We start from the raw sequence: 24,062 nt of genomic DNA, 5'->3' as shown, positions 1-24,062 counted from the left end.
CTGACAAGCAAAGGAGAAAAAACAGGTTTTACTTTCTGAGTCACTGTATTATCAAAAGCAGTAGAAAATTAGTGTATTGGGAAAGGAAGGAATAGTTTTATGAAGATTTGGGAATCTCTGAGACCTCATCACCATCAGTGACCTTTATGACCTTCCTATGTGAAAATCCAGTTGGACACCTGCTTCTCCCACTCAGTGGTTTGCAACTCCTTACCTATTATTTTTGTCTGAACATGCTATGTTTTTCATAGAAACACAAAACTCCCTATGTGAAAACTAGCCCATATGGAAAAAGAATATTTTCCAGAGAGTTGATCAAATATATATCATATGTTTGAAAGATATCATGTAGTTTATATGGAGCTGGCTTGAACTCATGGTTTATATAATATCAGCTCTGAAACAAGATATGTTTTAAAAGGAGAAAGAATATAGGAAAAAAAATGAAAAGCTTTGTTAAGTATATACAAAAAAAAAAAAAGTTTTAAGTCAGACAGAAAATGTGGTATGGAACTTAGGTTATTTTGTATATGTTGCATATTTTGCAAATAATTTTAAGGTAATATAAGGCATGTGGAAATACACGTTGCAAATCCATTTATTTAGGAAGGATGCACAGTCTTGTGGTTTCAGACTTGGAAAAGCTGGGTTAATTTTCTGATTTCACACAGGTAACATTACCAAACCACTCTGTTTATCCCTGGCCTGAGTTCCCAAATGTAGAGCAGTGAGAGCACTACATGAGTTGTAAAGAAGAAAGAAATCTGTTAGGGAAGATGTAGCAATATATGTTACTTAAGTGCCTATATAGATCAAAACACATTCTGAGTATATGCCTGAAAAATTTTCTAGTATTGTATACAACTAATAAAAAATCAGCTGTGTTAACTCTGTTAAGATTGTAATAACTCTAAACCCCCAAAGGTTGGTCAAATTAAAAATTCTAAGGGAAATCCAATGGTTTAAGAAGTTGTTTCATTTGATGACTCTTTCTCTACAAAAAGCTGTGCCATTTCTTGTGATATTTAAAGTACCTCAGTAACTGAAAGACCACTTATAAAAAAAGTTTCTAGGAAAAATATACATGCTTTTAATTAAATATTGGAGGCATTTTGGCTGTTTCTATAATGCATTAAAGAAGCTACTGTTCATGAAGATATAATAAATAATACTTTTATTTAATATAATGGTTTTAATATAACTTTTAATCTAACAGTTATGAACAAATGCCAAGATAAATAATCACAGTGGTTTTAAATATGTACGGTTGTCTTGCCTCTTTCAGTCATCTGCTATTCCCCTCTAATAATATATTCTAGTTTTGGGCAATGTGCTAAATGTTCATATATATCCGCTGACATCCACTTCAACCTCTACACTCACTTTTGAAGATACAGCAATCACACATTAAACAATAATGTCCCAAAAGTATTTTTGGAAGTTGCATAGGAGGGAAGCATAAAGCATACAATAAATGATATAAAATGATCCTTATCCTTTCATGGATACAAATGATATTTCTAGAGGAAAAGTTGTTTCTTATCAATATAATCTGTTTATTATTTACTGAATTTGTTTGTTTTTAAAGACCAGTGAGAGTAAATTAACAAGATAGTAAGCTATACTATGCATATAGAATCATGGCTTTTTTGTTGGTTTTTTTTTTTTTTTTTTTTTTTGGTTATTCCTCATATGGGTAATCTGAAACAAGTGATAATGAGTACAATTTTTAATGACTTTTCACAGCTGTCATCATAATTGGTTTCCCATGATGCTTATAAAAATAAAATGGATAATGACAGAAGAAGTATACTCCTAATTTTTGCATTGTTCTACTGAGTTCAGCTGTGCAATCAGTTTTCTTACAAAGCCTTCAGTTAAAACATCTTTGTTAGTTTTCTCTGTTAGTATGACAATACTTGGCAATTGGGTAACTGTTGTGGTAAAGCAGTTGAATATTAGACTAATCACTGGTATCTCACTATTTCTGGGGGTTTATTCCCAGCTGATTGCCATGTTGACCTCCTTCTGCTTGCCTGGGGTTGTATTTACACTTTTTGTACAGGTCATCTTCTTATTTATGTATAGTATGATTAAATGTGACAATTTATAGGCCTTTTACACCCTCAAAATATACACTAATAAATTAAAAAATATTAATGAATACTACATTTAAATATCTCTTTAGGGATTGCTGACTTTTTAATATCCGACACTTATACAGAATTTGTTGTCATTTATAAGTAATATACTTATACCTATACCTATACTTATACCTTACACTCTAACTGGAGGTATACCTACACTAAATAGTATTTGTATTTCTCTTTTGTGACACCCCACCTGGAGTACTGTGTTTATCCCTAGGACTACAGCATAACAAAGACGCAGATTTGTCTCCTCTGAACTCAATCATGTCCAGAGGAGAGCCACGAAGATGATCAGAGGGCTGGAGCACCTTTCCTATGAAGACAGGCTAAGAGAGATGGGGACGTTCAGCCTGGAGAAGAGAAGGCTCTTGAGAGACCTTATTTAAGAGACTTTATTTGAGAGGCCCTTAAAGGGGACCTACAGGAAAGCTGGGGAGGGACGCTTCAGGCAGTGTAGTGATAGGGCAAGGGCTTTAAACTAAAAGAGGGTAAATTTAGATTATATATAAGGAAAACATTCTTCATTCAGAGAGTAGTGAGGCACAGGTTACCCTGAGGTTACCCTGAGAAGCTGTGAATGCCCCATTCTTGAAAGTGTTCAAGATCAGGTTGAGCTTTGGGCAGTCTGATCTAGTGGAAGGTCTCCCTGCCCTTGGCAGGAGGTTTGGAATCAGAAGATCTTTAAGGTCTCTTCCAATTCAAACTATTTTATGATTCTATGATTTAGTGGTCTGATGTGTTCACTTGCAAAACATGTCACAATGTGGAGGTATAGACTATAGCTTAGAGTCTATAAAAAAAAAAATAAAAAAAAAAAAAAAAAAAAAAAAAAAAAAGAACACATTGAGCTGTATCAAATGCAAGTGCTATTAATATTAGGACAAGAAGCAAAGTATTGTTTAACAGAAATACACAGAGAATATCAAGCACACAGAATACAATTAGCAAACTTTAAAAGCAATTAGATTTTGGAATCACATCTATGGCAGAAAACAATAGATGAATGAATCTTCTACTGTAATTATTTAACAGGCATGAAGAGGGTGATTATGGAGTGATTACTCAGGGACTGTCCTAGTACAAATTTGGGGGGGTAAGAAGGCATGTAATTAAATGAAGTTTACATCTAACAAGTTCAGACAATACAGTATAAAATATCAGCCACTATATGGTAGGTTAAAGATGTGAAACTACTTACCAAAAGGATATTGTAGATGGTAAATATTTGCATAGAAGTTGGACAGAGTTCACAGAATAGAAATCCAATAAGGATTGCATCAGTGCATAGAAACTGTCTCTGGACTAGGAGGTTCCTGGGATGCATACTGTTCAAAGTTAGGAGACTATTCAGAGAAATTATCACTATATATATATATTTTGTTGTTGTTGTTATAGACTTATGTATACATTGATTTTGTCCAGTGTTTCATACTGGTAGTTTGACAAGATGGACTTGACTCAGCATACTAATTCATGTATGCTCTTATGTTTTGAAAAATGAATAATGATTACATTTTCTCTGAGGAATTTTCTAAAGTACTTAAGAGATCTAAGAGAATAGGTCTGTTTAAAGGAGTACGATGCCTATTGTTCAAGATTTAACAAAAAGTCTCTTAAGAACTCCAGAGTTTAGTTTATCTAAGAAACTGTTATCTTAGATGTTATCAGAAGTTAATCAAATTCTTTTATTTGCAAAATAACAGTTTCAGAGGAAAATAAGAATTCTTAAGAGAGAAGTCTTATTTTCTGACCTTTTCTCAGCTACACATAGCAAAAGAACATTCATTCATTTCATATTTGGAAAACATGCTTCTTTGAAAACAAGATCTCTGGAAGAACAAAATAGTTACTGAAAATAAACCAAAAATATATCATAAAATTTGGATCATAAATGATTTTGCTGAAAGACTTAAAGGTTTTTTTGAGTATGTTCATTGATGATACCAAACTGGGTGGAGCTGTTGATTCTGTCAAGGGTGGTGAGGCCTGGCACAGAGATCTGGAGAAATTAGAGAGCTGGGCAATCACCAACAATATGAGCAGGGCTTCAGAAAGGGATCTGGGGGTTTTGATTGATAGTAAGTTGAATATGAGACAGCTCTATGACTTGGCAGCTGGGGGGTCAACTGTATCCTGGGGTGCATCAAGCACAGCATTGCTAGATAGTCTAGGGAAGTGCTTGTTCCATTTGATTTCACACTGGAGCGATCTGAACTTGAATACTGTGTTCAGTTCTGGGCACCACAGTATAAGAAAGACATAAAGCTGTTAAAGAGTGTCTGAAGGAGGTAACAAAGATTGTAAATGGTCTAGATGGGAAGACGTATGAGGAGTGGCTGAAGTCACTTGGATTGTTCAGCCCAGAGAAAAGGAGACTGAGGGGAGACCTCATGGCGGTCTACAACTTCCTCATGAGAGGGAGCTGAGAGGAAGCTGCTAATCTCTTCTGTATGGTGAACAGCGATAGGACCCAAGGGAATGGATTGAAGCTGCGAAAGGGGAGGTTCAGGCTGGATATCAGGCAAAGGTTCTTTACTGAGAGTGCTCAGGCACTGGAATAGACTCCCCAGACAGAGTTCAAGAAGCTCTTGGACAACGTTCTCAGACTCGTGATTTGATTTTATTTTTTGGGGTTGGTCCTTTGGGACCCAGGAGTTGGACTCGATGATCATTGTGGGTCCCTTCCAACTCAGATTTTCTATGATTCTATAGGAAAAGATTTGGGTAAAGTTCAACTACAGTATATGATCATCTTTTTACTTCATAAATATGAAGATACTTGTCTTCTTTAAGACTACTATTTTATGTATCACCTCTAAACAGAATTAGATCTGGAGATGCCTTTTCACATTTACTGCAGATCTGACCCTAAAGGACACTAGGACAGACTTTGACTGAGCCTCCCTCTTCTGGATTATTCAGATTGACAATGACAGATACCCTTCCATCTCCTATCCTTTGGCTTTAAGCTTACAAATTTGAATGCAAAGCATTTGTACTGTTTGGTCTTCTGCATACACTGGTGGAATCCAGATTCTAGATTCTCTTTGAGGAAACAAAATAAACAGCCTGATTGCCTTCAGGTCTATGTGTAGCACCTTCAACTCATGACTAATACTTTTCTACCATATTCCATTTCAGTTTTACCCTCTCCCTAGTGTTTGCTACTTATTTTTATTTTTATTTTTATTTTTATTTTTATTTTTATTTTTATTTTTATTTTTATTTTTATTTTTATTTTCTGGAAAGATTCACTAGACCCCTCTTTTATCCTTGAGTAAGGAAACTTCAGCTTTGTTTACAACGTTAAGAAACCATGAGCACAAGATGAAACAGATAAAGACATATAATTCAAAACAAAACAAAACAAAACAAAAAGAAGCAAATAAACAAAGTATCAATGGAGAGGAGAGGAGAGGAGAGGAGAGGAGAGGAGAGGAGAGGAGAGGAGAGGAGAGGAGAGGAGAGGAGAGGAGAGGAGAGGAGAGGAGAGGAGAGGAGAGGAGAGGAGAGGAGAGGAGAGGAGAGGAGAGGAGAGGAGAGGAGAGGAGAGGAGAGGAGAGGAGGCCAGTGTTGCATTTTCTATATTCATTCATTTCTATATTCATTCATTCTTACAAAATATAATTTCAGGAAAGATGATGAAAAAAACCACCAGCCTCAAATTGGCTTAAACTTCAAGTTAAACTCTTTTTTATGATGTGATAATATCCTCCTTATTAATACTAGAATCTTATACCCCTAGAAGTATTTCCACGAAAAACTCACTGTTCTATCTAGTTTTCTTCAGCAACACTATTTCAAACATCAAGATCTACAGCAGAAATTTGGAAAGTCATTGTCTGGTGCTGAAAGGTGTTGTCACTCACATTTTGGACTGAAAACAAGCTGATAAATAATTCCAGAGGTAAAAAAGAAATTCAAACTCATATGTAAATCACATAATGTGGTCATGTCAGAATTTGTTGCTAATACCAAAAAGTCAAGAGCTTCATGGTACTAGATATACAATGGCCTGTTTCTTCAAACCCATTCTACTCAGTCACTACAAAAACAGGTTTCTATCTTGGTGTTGTCTGAATGCCCCAAACCATGGATTTTAGCTTCTCATGGCAGGAAAAGTAAATCCTGGCTTGATCTTAGTGAAATTTCCAGCGACTGTAAAGAAAACAGATCTCATTTGTTTCCAGTAACTTTCCCTTATTTTTAGCAGTCCATCAGGTCTGTAACACTCAAATAGACTAGAGCACCTCAGTGTTTGTTTACCATTACTTCAAAAATAAGACTAAGACTTCAGAAGTTACCAATAATTGTAACCACTCCTTAGATAAATTGTGAAAATAGTATATGTTTTTAATTATTTCATCACTGTAATTTTAATACTATTGTGATGACTTGGATAAATGTATCATATATCAAGTTTGGGGGTAAAATACTAGCCTAAAAAAAAGCGACAAAAGTACAATATGGCAGACTTCATACAGGCTAATCTACCAATTAGGAACCACTGGAATACTAGATAATGCATTAGAGATGTGGTTTCTTGGCACTGATAAATTAAATGCCAGTTCCAAAAGATTGGAAATACGAGGACCCTGTTTTGCCTTGGGAGAGTTCATAAATATTCCTCAATAAAGTGAATTACCTCTTTGTGATATATGTGCTGATTCAACAGTATAAATCTAACTGTACAAACTAGCCCAAACACAAGGATTTAGTAGTTATACAGTCTTGACAAATACAGCTTTGACAAATATTTCAGTTCTTAGTGGGACATGTTTTCAATGAGCTTGCAAGAAACTCAGAAGTGTTCAATATCTTTGATAGAAGTGATTTTCATACTAGTGACTGAATGATAATATGTTTAGATAACTAGATTTGAAAATAAAACAACACTATTAATGCTGGTGAGACATGAATAGAGGCTGCCATTTCATGATCTTATTTCCTGTGAATACTAAAATAATATTTTTTCATGTTTTCCTAATTAAAAATATCCAGATATATGTTCTGGTAATCTTTATTTCTGTCCTTAACCTTCCCATAACCTTCTCATAAAAAGATTCATCATAGAATTGATGAAAGCACCATACCTGGGAGTATCTGTGGAGCCTTATTAAGTTTTCAGCAGATTCAAAGGCTACAAAGAGTTTAGTTAACAACAGTGCCAAATATTTGCAGAGACACTTTTCTAACAGTCAACAGTGTATACAATCATCGACATATTGTCAAAGCACAGTGAGTACCAGATAGGAGAATTTCTAGGAGACGAAGAACCATTATTTGCTGGGTATTCATGTGTTTTACTCAGTGTCCAAATAAGATTTTTTTAACTGCATTGTGTCTGCTATTTTGACGTGCAACAGCGGACTTAACTATAAATATTTTAATTCTTCTACATTCAACCATATCTCCCCCTCTAGCTAGTGAAGATAACAGAGATGTATAATATGTTAAATATTTACCATAGTTTGAAGCCTTGTTATATTCAATTGATTTTCACTGGCATTAAATTGTTTATCTTTCATAAGTAACGTTTTGAACCACAGTGAATAGCACAAGGATTGAAGCATATCTTTCAGTACCCCTAACGTTTGATAAATTCCAGTCAACAAAAAAGGTGGTGGAACACACAGCTTTATTTATTTGGATGAGGATCTAGCTAAGTGTGATGGTTAGCTTTAAAGACAAAAAATATCAATTTGTTGATTTTTAGAAGTATTGACATATTTATAAGACTGGTGTTTGCATATAGTTGCATTAATAAAGGAAAATTGTGTGAGAATTCTGCAGTGCTCTAACAGGCGTGGATCAGTTGCAGCCTTTACATTTCAATTCCATCAGAACAACAAAAAACCATTTTTTCCTACCTGGCACGAAAAACAGCACAAGCAATTATTTTCTTCTATAGTGGAAGTCAGCTATTAAACAGGTGCAAGAGTTGAGCTTACATTATCTTTACATAGAATAGAAATTTAAAAATCATCTTTGGTTGATTAATATGAAGGGAGTTGCATGAAGCGAGAAAGCCTACCACTACAGAGAGCACAGTATGAGCAGCAGCATATCTTTAAGTCACAAATATGTATGCAAAACTATGCTCCAGTGTTTGTCTGATTTAGGACCTCTGGTCCTCATGTAGATGTTTTCAAAACCAAATTTAAAGGCCAGTGAGATTAGAAGCTTTTATTATGCTCACTGAGATTTACTTTGTTCCTTTTTTTTTTTTTTTTTTTTTTTTTTTTCCTTCAGAACAGTCTCCAAAACAACCACCTCACATTGCTAAAGCTGTAATTATTTTTTCTTGCCTTCAAAACTGAATTCAACAGAATGTAGCCATTTTCTTTTAGGAACTGTAAAACCATTTCTGGATTAAAAGCTTTTAAAATCCAGGATATAAAACCTTTAACCTGTAAATCAGCTTAGACAAAACTATAAATCCCTAGAAACTGGGATTCAAAATGGAATTCCTGACAAAACCCTAGGGAAAAGAGCACCCATGGTGACAGTATAATAAAATAACAAACAGAAGAGGAAAGTTAAGCCTTCTTCAGAGGAACTTACATAGTCTGTCTGTTTGTTCTGGTTTATTGAGCTGTTCAATGTGGCATTATTCAGAGAAAGCAGAGTTTATAGGAATGCATTTTTCTGTGGAATTTTCTATGGAATTCTGCAAACCAGGAAAAAAGTTGACATGAGACTGAAGGGCCTAAGGGATTGGTCATTGCAGAACATAGCTCAAATATCTGCATTTATTTTGTCTCCTGCTCTCAGCTACAGAAAGAGATAAGAAATTCAAATCTAGCTGTATTTGATATTTATGTGATACATTGGAATATTTACCAGAATTGCCATGACTTCTTTATCCTGTCTCCATGCAGGAATATGCATCTCTAACACACAAGAAAAGACGAAGCATGAAACCCCTACAGAAGTGAGTATAATATATTTGTATTAAGCATAAATTAATGAAGGTCCAGGGATACCCCATGCTGAGGGATGTAAAGTTTTGTTCACAGAATAGACTATCAGATTTAATTTATACCAGTCTGTAAGGTGGAATGGTCTGAAAAAGTATTGGGTCTGTATCCAAAGAAAGATTCATATTTCAAAATCAATTCAATATGCCTCAGATGCAGCTCAACAGTACTTATTAGTGTATTGGTAGACATGGCAGGCTTGCACTCAGGGTGAGTGACTAGGTTTTTTGTTTGTTTGTTTATCAGGCTTTCTACACTCAAAGAAAAAAAGGTTACGATCCTGTCCACATTAATTCTTAGGAATAGGTTAGGTGTACTTTTTTTTTTTTTTTTTTTTTTTTTTTCCCAGCTTTACTGTGTCAACTAAACAGGGTCAGCTGGACAAAATCAGATTGTTAGGGTATGCTAGGTTATGTCACAAGGCAGAGATGTCTACATCTGGAGAACAACTGCAGATGATCAAGGATTAAACAAATAAACAGCAATTCAGAAATGACTGATCAAACCTGCAAACACTGACTCCAGCTCATGGCCAGTGAGGCCTGTAGCAGTACACAGCAGTATGGAATAGGACCTTCCTCACACTTAAAATTTCTTGAATTTCCTTACATTTTAGCCTTCAGCATGGCATTAGTGCTTATATTGCTTGCTTACAACCTGCTGCCTCAGGGGGCTGGTCTGGAATAGCCCCAACTTCTCGAGTTTCCACAAAGGTAACAAAGGACTTCTAAGGATGGTTAATGACCAATATGGGTTACTATTGAGGTAAGAGTCCTATTTTCTATAGGGGTGAGAAAATACTATGAGAGAAAGGAAAGTTGCTTTCTTAACCGCAGTGAAAGTTTTTCAGTATGGAAACTGTTTGACTAGAGCTTTGGGATTTAGCTCAGATCATCCTGAAGTTGTCCAAAATGTCAACTTTTGATAAGTTCCAGGACAAAAAAGTTTCCCCAAAGTCCTGTCCTCTATGGTTTCTGTTTTTTACTATGAAGCTCCTCCAACCTTTCACTCAAGTATTTATGGGGAGCAAAGAAACTGGATGGTTCACTAATACTCTGATCTACTTGAATCCTGATACTGAGCATCCTGAAGAGAATAGTCCTTTTGTTTTAGGCTTTGGAAAAAGACATCATAACTTTGCCTCACATTAAACATGTGTTTGATGGAGAGCTCAGTGAATGTGACCTGTAAGAAAACAGAAGGGTATATTTCAGTCTTCACAAAAGGAACATTTATAACAATTGATAGATGAGGTTGCCAAACATGTTCTTCAGAGATTCACTAGTGTACATATATATATATATATATATAAACATGCATTAAACCACAAATGTTTCTTCTTTCTTCCAACTCAATGTCAACGAAGGTTAACCCTAGGCATTATACATTTCTGGCAACGTAGCAAAGTAGTTGCAAAAGACAATGAGTTTAGCTGTGCTCTGCAGAGTACTCTAGTAAAGGACACAGTGTGGCTATATTCAGAAACAAGGGTCATCCTTTATGAGTATTTATAATCCCTGCACTAGGCAGACAGAAAAAAAATAATAATAAAAATACCCTGGTCTTTCAGTTAGTGCATTGACTGACCTCCACATCTTTTCCATTTTGATGTATCTGATGACATCTTTTGCAAACCAATGAATAACATGGCTGCTGTTAGGGCTTATTTTCATGCTCAAAAGACAGTAGCAACTGTACAACTTACTTTTGAAGTAGACATCTCTATCTTTGCTTTACAGAGAGGCACATGGACAGAGATGAATGAATTAGTGATGATTGAGTACTACTGGTTCTTTTTTCAATTCTTCATGTGACAAATGGAAATAACACTTTCTTTTCCCACTTCTTGTCAAGTATTGTTAAACTTCATGTCTTTCATGGTAGAATTCATCTCATTATCTGCTTGCACAATGCTTAATGCTATGCCATTCTACTTTTAGATAAAGCCCTTAGGCACTTCCAGACAGCTACTAAATTTGCGTAATACAAGGGTATGCTGATAACAGACAGAAATTGATTTATTTTACTTGCTGTCTATGCAAACCAGTTTCCAAGAGGAAGCAGTGTAGCTGTACTAAGCCATTTGAATGATACAGAGTAGATTTCATCAAGCACAGCAACTTGCTAGTTTCTGCTTTGCTTCCAGGCTGCCTTAGTTTTGTTCATGGGCAGAGTGGGTTGCTTATGTGCATGTGCAGCTTTACCTGCACAAGTCCATGAGGCTGTGTCAAATGATACGCTGAAGATAAGTTTGAAGGTTCCATTTCAAGCCTTACTAGTTTGTACTCTTCATAAAGAAACAATAAACACCATTAATAAAAACAACAACCCTTCTGGATTAGTAAACAGAACTTATATACACTAATAGCATTATATTGGCAGCAATACACTCCATACATTCATGAAGGTTACAGGGCACATTTCCATATAAACAGTTAAGACAGTGAACTTCAAATATTTGGAAGAAATGTTTATTTAACAACTGAATACATGCTAAAAGAAATAATTTACAGCAGCAGTTTCATTACATTTTTCCTCTCCAGTTTTCTAGTTCCCATCTGAATTGAAGTGATAGATACAGAATTAGAATTATTTACTATCCAGTAAGGAATGTGCTTAAAGAATAAGCACATAACTTTGGCACTGATATAGCAAATAAACTACCATATTACCTGTGTGGCAAAATCTTGCATTTTAGTATTATGCTGAACACACCAAAATGGAGTACCTCTAGATAACAGTACTTTACATTGTACCTCCTTATCTAGTCAAAAATATTTACATCTCTTTTGGCTAATGTGTAGGTAGCAAAAGCTGAACTATTAAACACATACCATTGATATTCACTAAATAATACATAAAAAGGATCAGTAAATGCGCATTCACATGCATTTAATTTAATTTTATTTTTTTTTTTACATAGTGACTTTATTGGGTCATTAAGATTTAACTCTGTTCTGCAAAGATGCACATTTTCTCAGTTTGATGTTATAGTTTAACAAAATCATCATACAGTTTTTAGGAGACATTGAACAAATTCCCATCTTCAGTGATCCATGCAAGTGTAGTGTACATGAGTAAGAGTAAGATTCAATGTATTTTTGTTCCTTTCAAATGGATGTCTTAAAACAAAACATTTTTTTTATGGATATAAATGAAACTTTTCATTTCTCTCCAGCATAAACACAACTTTTTACGTTTTCTAAAGTCTGTAACTAGAGGTTTAGAGGGTTTTATTGATGATTTACAGAAATGTTGTTTTTACCTTTATTTTTAATCCTTATGGTGTGTTAAAAAAATATGACACAAATAGGGGTATGATTTTTATTGAAGCTCCAGGGCATCGTTATATCCATGAATTTATTAAGGCCTATTTTCTTTGGAAAAAAAAAATAGTTAATTTCACTAGTATTAACTGTTGTTTTAATTTGACCATAATATGAATGTGAAAGACATCAATTTCTGCTGCTGACTTATCATCTATCCTCTTATTTATATGAGCAAATACAAAGACATAAACAAGACTACTCGTGTCAGTGAGGACTGAATTTAAGTCAGTAAGATCTGATCACATCTATTATCCAATTAGACTGACAGGTCACAGTAAAAACACTGCAACTTCTGTAATTTTGTTCCCATTAATTATCTTTTTTTTTTTTTTTTTTTTTTTTTTTTTTTTTTTAAATACAGAAAAGCATATCTTAGAACACAGACTTAATGTAAGCTGTTCTTTTCTTAAGGAGTGGTGGAATAGGTTAGTTTTTATAGGATTTATATTTTTTTCAGCAAATGGCAGCAAAAACGAGCAAGGTAAAGCAAAAAAAAGTTACATGGCAATACCATTAATATGTATAAAAGGAAACTAAGTCATTTAGGGCCTGTCAAAATCAAACTATATTTTTTCAAATTAATTCTCTGAGGTTCATTTTAAAACTGTTTCCTTTTGTAACAAACAGGATTCTAATGACTTGATGCTACATAATAGCCCTACACAAAAGGCTAAAGAGTGTTTTGTGATTACAGTTAAATACTTCAGCAGACAACAAAGCTCACAAATTAATCATAGGCTGAACTGAAAATTAATATTTCTGTACAAGAAAGCACATAGTTGAACCTATGTTTTAATTTATCCCTACTCCGCGTATCATGAAAGTATGGGAATTTAACAGCACACTAAAGTTCACAAGAGTCAAGTTAAATACAAGAGATAGTTAAACTTGCTTCAAAACTAAATTCCCAAGTACTTTGCATGGCCTTACAGACTTGTCCTGCCCTATTCAATGAATTTATGCTAGAAAATAACTTGCATAAAAAAACTTGCAAGTTCATCACCTGCAAAAAATTCAGAGGGGTCTAAAGTGATTGGGCCTTCAGTGATAACCCAGTTGTTGTGAAGGCAAGAAGCCAAGGTTTTGCTAATCAGAAAGATACTTTAATTAGTGAGTAGCAAGGAAATGGGGACATACTGTGAGAGTTGCTGTCACAGAGGTTGTGTTACATTGTATCTGATAAGGCCAATAGTGTTGTGATTGATAAATTAAATAATCTGGAGTGAATAACAGCAAAACAGATCAGTCATCAATACAGACACACTTTTATATAAAAACTCCTTTAGCAAACTAAGGACTTTGTTCTAGTAATCTTCCCCACAATGACATTACTTGAAATTATGCCATTTACTGACTCTACCAAGGTAAAATATAGGAGGCTGGAGAAAGATGACCTCAAAAGAACTGGACACCATAGAACTGGGGACCAAAGGCACATATGTGCTGAGGTGAATAAATCCACTACTTATATCCCTAAACTGACACTTATGTTGCAAGTGCATTGTCTGTTTTACCCTGTTGCTCTCCTGTATATAGAATAACACAGAAGTGCAGGACCAAATTATCTGTTAGTATAAAATAGTCTTAAATTGAACTGCACCAATTTACTACTGCAGCAGACATCACCCAGGGATAAAATAGTCCCTTTGATTTTGAAACAGATTGCTGGCTCTGAGGTTATATATATGTGGCCTAGTGCTGGTACTTTGAATTTGGGTGATCTGGCCCACAGAAAGAAAGGAGCACAGAGAATCACTAGTGTGGACATATTTCTACCACTGAGTTGGGAACAAAACACCTTAAGATGAATGTGAGCTTTGCTCATGGATATATGATAGTCTATGAGCCACATTATTTAAATATTAGCATTCACAAATATTTATGAACCAAGAAAGCAAGAGTGTAATTAGTAGAAGGTATTTTAATGCTATTTAGTTTTTGTTTTTGTTTTTGTTTTTTAATAATAATAAAAAAATATACAACTGAAAATCGACACTCTCCTCTTAATTGGTTCAGTCTATAGCAAGGTATTACACAAGTTCAATCATTTCAAATACCATACTTAGAGAAAAGAATGCAGAAGACTTCCATGCGATACAGTGACTTTCATGTTAAAATAGCTTAGTTTTAAAATTGCTTTGAAGTTACATGTCATAAAGGTTACTGAGACAGTAGGGAGGAGGTGAACTGCAGTGTGACTAGTTCCCCTGGAAGATTTTCCAAACAAAAAAGTAAAGCAGCTCATAATTGGAAGTTGTCACTTTTTTTAACTCTAAACCAATAATTAGGAAGTACAATATTTCTAAGACAGAAAGTCTAATCTATTTTAGAAAAGAGCTAATGTTTGCTGCATATTTTCCATCGTACATTTAAATTATATTTTTTATAAAATACATCTTTAGATCAAAGCTGAAAGAAGTCATCAGTAGTAGGCCAGTGTACTCCAAATTTTTTTGTTCCTCCAGATGATGTTCAAATTTCCATATGTTGTTCAAATTTCCACAATCTCATCCAGTATTGTTTTTCCTCTTCTAATACTTATAAACAGGAGAACTGGTAGACAAAACAAGAACAAATCCTTGTGTCCAATCATGTGTTTAGACGTTCATCAGCTTAATGAGTTCATGCAGTTTTATAATAAGTCTACGAGTGGTAGTGCTGATGATGAAAGGTGGGTTTTGTTTTTCTTTTCTTTAAGATGACAGCATGAAATACAGCATTTTGTCTATATCTCAGGCAAAAGAGAAAGCAAAACCTGCCTGCTGAATACTTGGAGAACTCTTTGAGCATTAAGCTAGGTCCAGGTGAGTTTTCATCCTTGATACTCCAGTCTTTCTGGTCTTAGAATCAGAGCAGAGACAAAGGACTTACTAGGAAAGTTAGAAATGGATTTTATTTAAACCTAGTGGAAACAGTTTGAACTTTCCACTCTTGTAAACATCCACATAATGCCATGAAAAAGTTCATGTATATTGCATTTTGTTTTCCAGTTATCTGTCTATACAAGTTTCTACTTGGATGAGGTTCCTAGAGGTAACGCAGCTCAGACACTCCGTGGTGCCCTCTCAAATTCATGGGTCCTCCTGTTCCTACCTTTTTTATTCTCTTGTAGATGCTTCCACTTATTTGTATTCACCTGCGCATTGGCAGGCCTTTGACGGCGTTGTTTGCGGTCTCTTTTCCAAACCTGCTCACAGAACTCATCCATTGTGTTGAGATTGGGGTGATTGATTAACTGCATGAAGTCTCTATACCAGATCTTTTGACTGGGTGTCATGCTGTTGGTAGCATCCTTGGTTTTGGAGGCATCACCATCATCTTCTTTATGGAGCAGCTCTTCCAGGTGGTCAGTATCAATTACTTCCAGGGTCACTTTGAGCAAAGATTGCATGAAGCCATGCTCCACAGCATGACAAAAATAAATACCAGAGTCTCTCCGTTGAAGACTTCGTAGCAATAGACCTTGCTCTGTTCGGATCATTCGATCATCCACTTTTATCTGTATTAGAGAAAAGGGGTAATTTCAATAGTTTGCTTTCATATATGTGCAAAATTATCCTCTTAACATACAAGTTCCTTAGCACAGTTCATTTCAGCTAGTAAAATTTGGCCAAAAAGCCCAAAACCACATAAATGGAATACCCCTTGCCAGTCATCTGCAGTTATGGCAGAGTCAAATACTCTGGGCAAACTATTCTTGTGGTACAAAAAGAGTTTGGAGGATGAAGAATTTACTCTTTAGTCTTTATTGATACTTGAATAATATTGGTAGCAGCTCAATCAGATGGAATTGTCAGTAAGATTAGAGAAAATGCCAACAGTTAATCAGCAGAGCCAGCATGGATTCATTTGCCTTAATTAAAGATGACACATTTACTATTACCTTTAAGTTATGCCCAAATATATATGTGGGAAAGGTTCGATTGTTCCCTACTACAGAAGGTCTTATTTGTAGGAGGGGGTTCAGGGTAAGTGGAGAATTTACAAAAGAACAATAAGGATTCACTCTGAAATTTTTAATATTCAACAAGTAGCTGTCCAAAATATCATATATTTATGAATGAACTGATATCTACAAATATAATTTCCTTTTTTGAATCCATGTGGAGCTGTGGACAGAATGGGCACATTTTCATCTGTTGCTCTCTTCACCAAAAATAAATTCTAAATATTTTACTATTTATGCAAATAAAGCAAAAGTATATAAATCAGTTTACATAACTAAATGCATGCTTTAAAAAACGTGCTTCAGTATAGTTCATCTATATTTCCAAATACTTAAATGCAACAGACAAGTTTTAGTTTCCTAGCTTGATCTCTCTACATACCAGAGTAGATTATTCTCTTATGACATATGTGACCTAGCTGGATAGTAAGATGATTTGAGAACCCGGATAATAGGTTCTCAAAAACCCGAGTAATAATGTAAGAATGTTGGTAACAAGAGAAAGAGGAAAATAATCTGTCAGTTTAGTGCAATGCAATCAGAGAAAGTGAGTGGTTTTGCCTCTATGAATACTGGTTTTTAATGAAAATGATATGCAAATTTTCATACTCTTGGGTCTACTACAGTTCCTCACTCTATCTGTATTATCTGCAGTTCAGTCTTGGAGCATGCAGCACACAGGAAACACTCCTGTTGGACTACCTTTTACATAGCATAATTAGATTAATATAGTCAGCTTTCTCTCTCTCTCTCTCTTTTTTTTTTTTTTTTTTTTTTTTTTCCTGTAGCAACAGCTTTCAGGTCTTCGTAATTTTTAAGTTCAATATAATCCGTGTACGATGCTTTAGGTGGTACTTAGCATACTAGCTTTTTGTTGACCATCTGTGAAAGGGAATTTTAGTATATCTAAGATATCTGAATGAAAATCAAAACAAAACAAAACAAAGAATCAAACAAACAAACAAAAAATGCTTTACAAGGAGTAAACCAGGGACAGAGTATGAAAGTTTTCTGATATGGATCAGTAAAATCTCTTGGAGTTTATGGGATTTTATGTGATAAGGGTATGAATATGATGAGGAGCAAGAAAAATAATAAGATTCCAGGAGAACAACTGCAAACTGAAGTAAAGATGGACATTATTCTGGGAAGGACAGAGGCTCAAATATATCTTCATAGAAAAGATTAGTTGTATCTCTTATTTTTTTTCTACTGTACCTCTTCTTTGTGGTCATCATTTTGCTTCTGGAATTGCCAGTAGACTATGGCACGCTGAGATTTTGGACTGCACTCAAGAAAAGTGCTGCTATTCTCTACGCCATAGATAATCTTTTCCTCCACAGTCTGACCACTTAGATTATCTGTAAAGCAAAGGGAAAAGGGAAAAAGGAAAAATAGGAAAAAGGAAGGGAAAGGGGAAGGGGAAGGGAAGGAGAAGGGAAAGGGGAAGGGGAAAGGGAAGAGGGAAACATAAATTTAAATGATCAGGAAAGAAAAAAATATCTTAATTAGCAAATGAATTTGTTTATTTACAAATTAGGATCCTTTAAGGTGTTTCAACATAATAAGACTCTTAAAGATAAATTTCTCCATACCAACATGTCTTTGGAAAATCTCCATTGCCTCTATTTTTGTACGCAACCCTTGTAGTTTTTTTTTTTATTTTATTTTTTTTATTTTTGTATTTTAAATCCTAATAGCTGTTAATATATCAATATGTGAAGTTAATGAATTTCATTGTGAAATTTTGTTCAAACCTCATTTTTATTCATCAAGGAAAACATCTAGGACATGACAAGAATTTTTATGGCCAACTGTATGCAGCGAGAAAACTCAGGGTGTAGTTGCAGAATGCCTGTAATGATGCCTCCTGGACTCTATGATCATAATACTTTAGAGCAAAGTAGTAAAACATGAGGCTATTTAAAAGTAGTATAATGTATTTAGATTATATAGCACTATGGTTTGCTGAAGCTGTTAATGACCAGGAATAATGTTTTCAAGGAAACAATCTTCAATTAATCATTTCCTTTCATACAGATATAATTTATGGAAATGTAATGAGGTTAATAAACCAGACATTATGGGAGGGGACAAAGAAAGTTAAACAAATAACTTCCTTTTGTAACAGCAATGTTTCAAGATATTCATCAACTTGCTGGAAATATCACATAGCTATAGGACTTATATGGCATTTGATTCTTCTCCGATACCGCAGAGGCTATAAGGCATCATATTACAACTCTCCACCTTAGCTCTTTAAAATGCTGTTATGGTCTTAAGTGGCAAGAATACAATAATCCTACAGAGTAGATGGAGAGGAAGGAGTTGGTAAACTATTTAACACTGTTTTGATCTCATGGGGTTTCCTGTCTCCTTGCCATTATTTGTCATTCTTTCCGTTTTCCATTTTTGATCTACAGTACTGGAATTTTTTTAGGAACTTCTTTTGAAACAGTTTAACAGGAAAATGATGTCTAATGAAAATATTCTCAAATAAATCATTTGTCACAATGTGTTTGCTTTCACTTAGCCTTTATCATATTGGCCAAGTTTAGCAAACACAAGTTGTTTGCTAGACTACTGAGCCAAAGTTAAAATTGAGCTCCTGGTTTATGTTGACACAGAAATCATGTCTTTCCATAATGACTTGCAGCACGATGGAGGATAGGAGGAAGGATGGGGGACAGAATAGGAACTTGTGCTTGCCCAGTTCTCAGTAAGGAAACATCAAATGGCCTATAAATGTTAAACAAATAGGGATGGATTAGTTTGCTTTCCTCTGCTGGATTATAAGTTTTTCCAGCAAGTAAGCAGGGTATCATATAAATGAGAAACTGAAGCAATTTTTATGACATCTCTCAGAAACCACATCCCAATGAAGAATGTCAGTGCAGCTTTAGGCCAGGAAGATGGAGAGAAATGGTGGAATGACTTAGAAAGCAAACCAACAACAAAATTGTAATACAGATGGAACAGAATGTAGCCAAGTGTACAGAGGAAAGGCCTGATGGAGCTTGGGCAAATTTTTGTCAATAAAATTGAAGAACTGGAAATATATGAAGACATTAACTGAATATGACTGGAAGTGAAAAGATAATGATTGCAAATGGAAATGGTTGGATGATTATTCATTGCTACTCTGTAGATTCAACAGCATGATCTAGGTGTCCTTTCTCTACTGTTTCAAGTTAGATGCTCTGATTTAGGAACAGAATTCACATGGCTAAACAGTTGCCATGCAGTTGACAAGAGGTAGTTTCGTATCTGCACTGGGATGCACAACAGACAGCACATGCATGGCTGCAGCATATAAAACAGCCAGTAGGAAATGTCCCCTTCTTCACCTAGGATCATTTCTTTGGCAAGGATCCTACTGTGCATGAGCAGTAGCATAGTTTTAAGTATATAAAGGAGTTTCTTCAGAAAAAAGTAGACATCTAGGATATCCTTAATATTTGAGAAACTAACCACAGTTTTAATGGAAGTTAGCTTGAAGGTGAATGCTGACACCGTTTGAAACTTCTGGGTGGCTTGTTGGATCTTGCCCATGGCATTCAGGTCTGAGATCACATGGTAGGTAGCAGAAGCCCCCTTTCAAGTTGCTCACAGCTCCAAAAAAATTAGCAACAGCCATGCAATGAGAGGGGAAGGAATTAAGAAATCCTTAAAATTCAATTTCTATGATTTAAGGGAGCAGAAAACAGGTCCCAAAGTGTCTATAGATTTCACATAATACTGAGTATGTAGAGTGCAAGAAAGTAAAGCAAAGTGATGGCATAATCACAGGACCAGAGAACACTTCTGGGACTGAGGGAGAAGATGAAGAGAGTAGGAAGAAGAATGAATGACTAGGAAGTTCAGAAGAACAGCTGGAGTAATTAGAAAACTATAGAAGTCATGAAGGTGGTTATGAATTTGAACCCCAAATCCTGTCTGAGATCTGCAACTCCCAAAATGAATCCAACAGCAATATCAGTTTACTACCCCGATAAATACATAATTTCCGACATAACCAAAGAAGTATGAAAAGTTAGGTACTTATCCCAAGATTGGTTTGCAGATGAATGCATCTGATTTTACAGACAAACAAGGAGAAGTTCTATGAGCTCTCCCTGGGATGACTTACCTAAGAAAAGGTTCCACCTCACTTACAAATTATTCAAAACAAGCAAGCATATAAACAAACAAACAAACAAAACCACCTTGATAAATTTCTTGATAGCACTAATATGGAATAATTAAAATTTGTTCTTTGGCTGACACAAAGTTATTTATGTTTTTAAATTCAAACACTTATATCTGGCCAAACACATGTACAACTGAGGATCCTCATCTTTCTCTGTTGCTGCGTACTGTGCAGCATTTGCACAAAAGAACTGAGAGAGCTAACTAAACCTTATTAAGCACTATTGCTTCTGACTGATATCTACGTAAATTTCCACAATGTCTTTAAAAGTGACTTGTATACTAAGAGACCATTTTTTGTTTGTTTGTTTGTTTGTTTTGTTCCTGTAGAGGAATGTGTAGAAATGTAGTAAATGGTTGCTGGAGCTCATTCTTGGCTATAAAAATTCCCAATTCTACTTGTGTTGTCCATGAAACTACTGGTCAGAGCCAAAGAAAAAAAATAACATAAATTGGCAAAGTTCATGGACCATGTAGCTGTCTGTATACTGCATGATGCACTTTTCCATATGTAATAATCTAAGAAAATTTTACAGATTCACAACTAACTTTGTAAGTTAGTTTCTTCCAGTCAGTCCATCTTCATTTCACCACTAGATGGTGAAATCATTTTCAAGTGATATCTTGCCTCATATTTCACTGCTTTACCTATTTTGACAAAGCTGTATTAAAAATCCTTGTGGTCAAGAGTAGTATATAATAGCTTTTTCCTGACCTTGAGTTCTCATGATTTTTGTCATAAAAAAAACTGCACAAAGAAAAGATTAATCTCTTTTCTTTGTACAGAAGATATATTTTCAGACAAGTATGTTTTCCAGGGGAAGGTTAAAAAAAAAAAAAAGTGTTTTTAATTACTTTCCTGGTCTATGAAGATAGGGAATAGACCTGAAGTTGTATAAATTACAGCTAGCAATGGGAAGAGAATGTTAAAAATAAAATGGGCCCGTGGTAGTTAGCTCACCATGAGTAGTTTAAAGATGGAGAAACTAAAAAAGGTGAAGGTAATGTCTACGACATGCTGCTTTCAGGAATAAAATCCACATGTAGTGCCTGATGTAATTTCATACTGGGGAACCAAAATGTCATCTCAGCCCCAATAGCCAGTTGTCTCATCTGCTATCTGATGTCTATTACTAGATATAATTTAAGTGGAAAATTGTGAACTTTCTACTAGTCCAAATTGTCAAATTCAAATTAATCTAATTGTGCATTCATGAGTTATAAAAATGTGACAATTGTATATTGATCATAGTTCATTCATGAATTTTCCCAAGCCTTTTATTCTGAGTAGCTTGGCCTGTGTCTGAAACTAATGAAGCAAAAAGAAAAGCTGCAGTAATCCTAACTATGATTAAATAGCTAATAATTAAAAAGGAAGATAGAGAAAATTGTTACTGGTAGATAGTAGTAGTGAATTGCAGCTGACACAAGAGTACATGTATGGATTATTAGTCATTGTTGCTATTATAAGAACTGGATGGACATAAGGGTTTTGAGGTATCTCCATGTTCAGCCACCTCTACTTTATTTATCCCAGAAATCTGTGCAATAGTTTAACTGTTATTACAGATATAACACAAACACAATTTTTTTATTATTATTTTATTTATTTTTTTTTCCAGCAGAGGGAAGTGTTGCCTAAGTGTTCTCTTCATGTAGGGCAAAAAGTACATTTTTCGTTTTCTGAGTGAAGATCTTTTGAAGAGTTTGGCAACAAATTAGTAACTGTGAGGTTCGTGAGCCAAGCAATTCAATAATGGAAAATCTGGTCAATACAGTATGTGAAAATAAAACAACAAAAGTAAAAGATGTCAAAGAAAACCGAAAACATACTGAAAGCACACAGTACAGGCCTACTACATGGAACAACTGTTAGGGTGTCACCTACAACAAAGGCCATTCCATATTTAGCAAAGGTGGCTAATTATGTGCTTGTTTATCATCACATTCAAACTATATGAACTAACATGTATGTACTTCTTTCTGTTTCGAAGGTGGTATTATACTCTTCTGACATAATGAACCTAGTGTGATAATATGATATAAGGTAAGTGAATCAGAAAAAAAAAGAATAATAATAATTAAAACTGTTAACTGAGGAATAAAAAAATAATTATCTTTAGTGTCTGATCCAGGCTGCTGTAATAAAATGCATAAAATAGGATGCTGTAATAAAATGATACATTAGGTTCGTCTGTACAAAATGTTCAAGACAATTTCTCCAACAAACCATTCACGTGCTTCCTATTCTACTCATGCAGTGCAGAGTCTGTAAGTTCATACAAATTTGTTGTAATTTAGCCATTCCCATAACTCACCATGATGTTGCAGATCTGAGCAGTGGGTAAGAGGGTCTCCATTTCGGATGTCTTGTCGTCTAGTACGTCTGTAAGTATTATATTTGAAAATTATTAGCGACCTCAATGGTCAGCATTCACTTTTGTCAACAAATGGAGCATATACATAAAATTACATAAGTCACAAGTGCATCTAATCAACATGATGAAGGAAATCAGCTTATTATTATATTCTATGCATTATCATAGTTCATCAGCCTCTACACTTACCGACAAAGTCTTCAGGATCATGCCTCTTGTACTGAGTCTATGAAGTACATTTTAACTTTTTAGGTAATATTAATCAGAGACAAATTCATGACTTGATTCATAGATACCGGGACTGTTATAAGGTATCAAAGCATAAACAGTAAAGTTGAGCATACACCAAAAACATGAAGAAAACATAGCTTTTCTGCAAACACAGAATACTGTAAGTAACATGGCACCTTTTAGTTAAAATGACATATTAGAATTAATGGCTTTTAAAGAGTGTCAAAGTGTTGTATTTTCTACAAAATCTAAGTTAAATTAAGTAGATGATCCCAGCCACTGCAGACTAATGTATGTGTAAAACATTTAATGTATGTATTGCACATGGCTTTGTCTTTAGAGTAACTGAATAAAACACTTACACAGGAAGATTTGGAAATGATTCTTAAGTCTTTCGTTCTTTGATCTCCACTAACGATTTTGGAAAACAAACTGATCTAAAATCACTGTGCTAAAAATACTCTATGTCACAGAATAAAGCTTTTAAATATATTTTTTGTTTTTGCATTTGTTCTCTGTCTGCTCCTATTTTTATTTAAATAGCTGTGACAGAAAATTCAACTGAGCCACAGAAAAGGGTTTCATATTAAAAAAGCAAGAAGAACAAGGCAAACAAAGATGTGTTTCAAGTGTGAGGATTTTACTTTAGGAACCAGAGAAAGCCTGAGGGCTTGCAAAATTAGAGGAGAACAAAGAGGATTAAGCTGCTGAACAATGCTGTGATTTCAGATTATAGCATCCAGCAACGGATATGCAAAAGTCAAGTAGCCTTGTAAAAAGCACTGTTGGTCACTCCCTTGTGGCAACAGCCCACATTTTTAAAAAGTCATTGTTGTGCAGTACAGAGAACTCTTCAGTTC

General features: G+C 34.8%; 1 protein-coding gene across 1 annotated transcript in view; it reads right to left on the bottom strand.

Annotated features, from left to right (window-relative positions):
* Positions 1-15,269: 15,269 nt before the first annotated feature.
* SEMA3A (semaphorin 3A) overlaps positions 15,270-24,062 on the bottom strand; it is a 170,986-nt gene continuing 162,193 nt past the window's right edge. The window contains 3 exon segments of the mRNA XM_032180723.1: positions 15,270-15,958; positions 17,624-17,766; positions 22,912-22,979. Of these exon segments, the coding sequence (XP_032036614.1) occupies positions 15,503-15,958; positions 17,624-17,766; positions 22,912-22,979 (667 nt within the window). The 3' untranslated portion in view covers positions 15,270-15,502.

The sequence above is a fragment of the Aythya fuligula genome, chromosome 1 (genome assembly GCF_009819795.1).
Source record: "Aythya fuligula isolate bAytFul2 chromosome 1, bAytFul2.pri, whole genome shotgun sequence".
NCBI classification, from domain to species: Eukaryota; Metazoa; Chordata; class Aves; order Anseriformes; family Anatidae; genus Aythya; species Aythya fuligula.
This window is presented reverse-complemented; position numbering and strand designations above follow the sequence as displayed.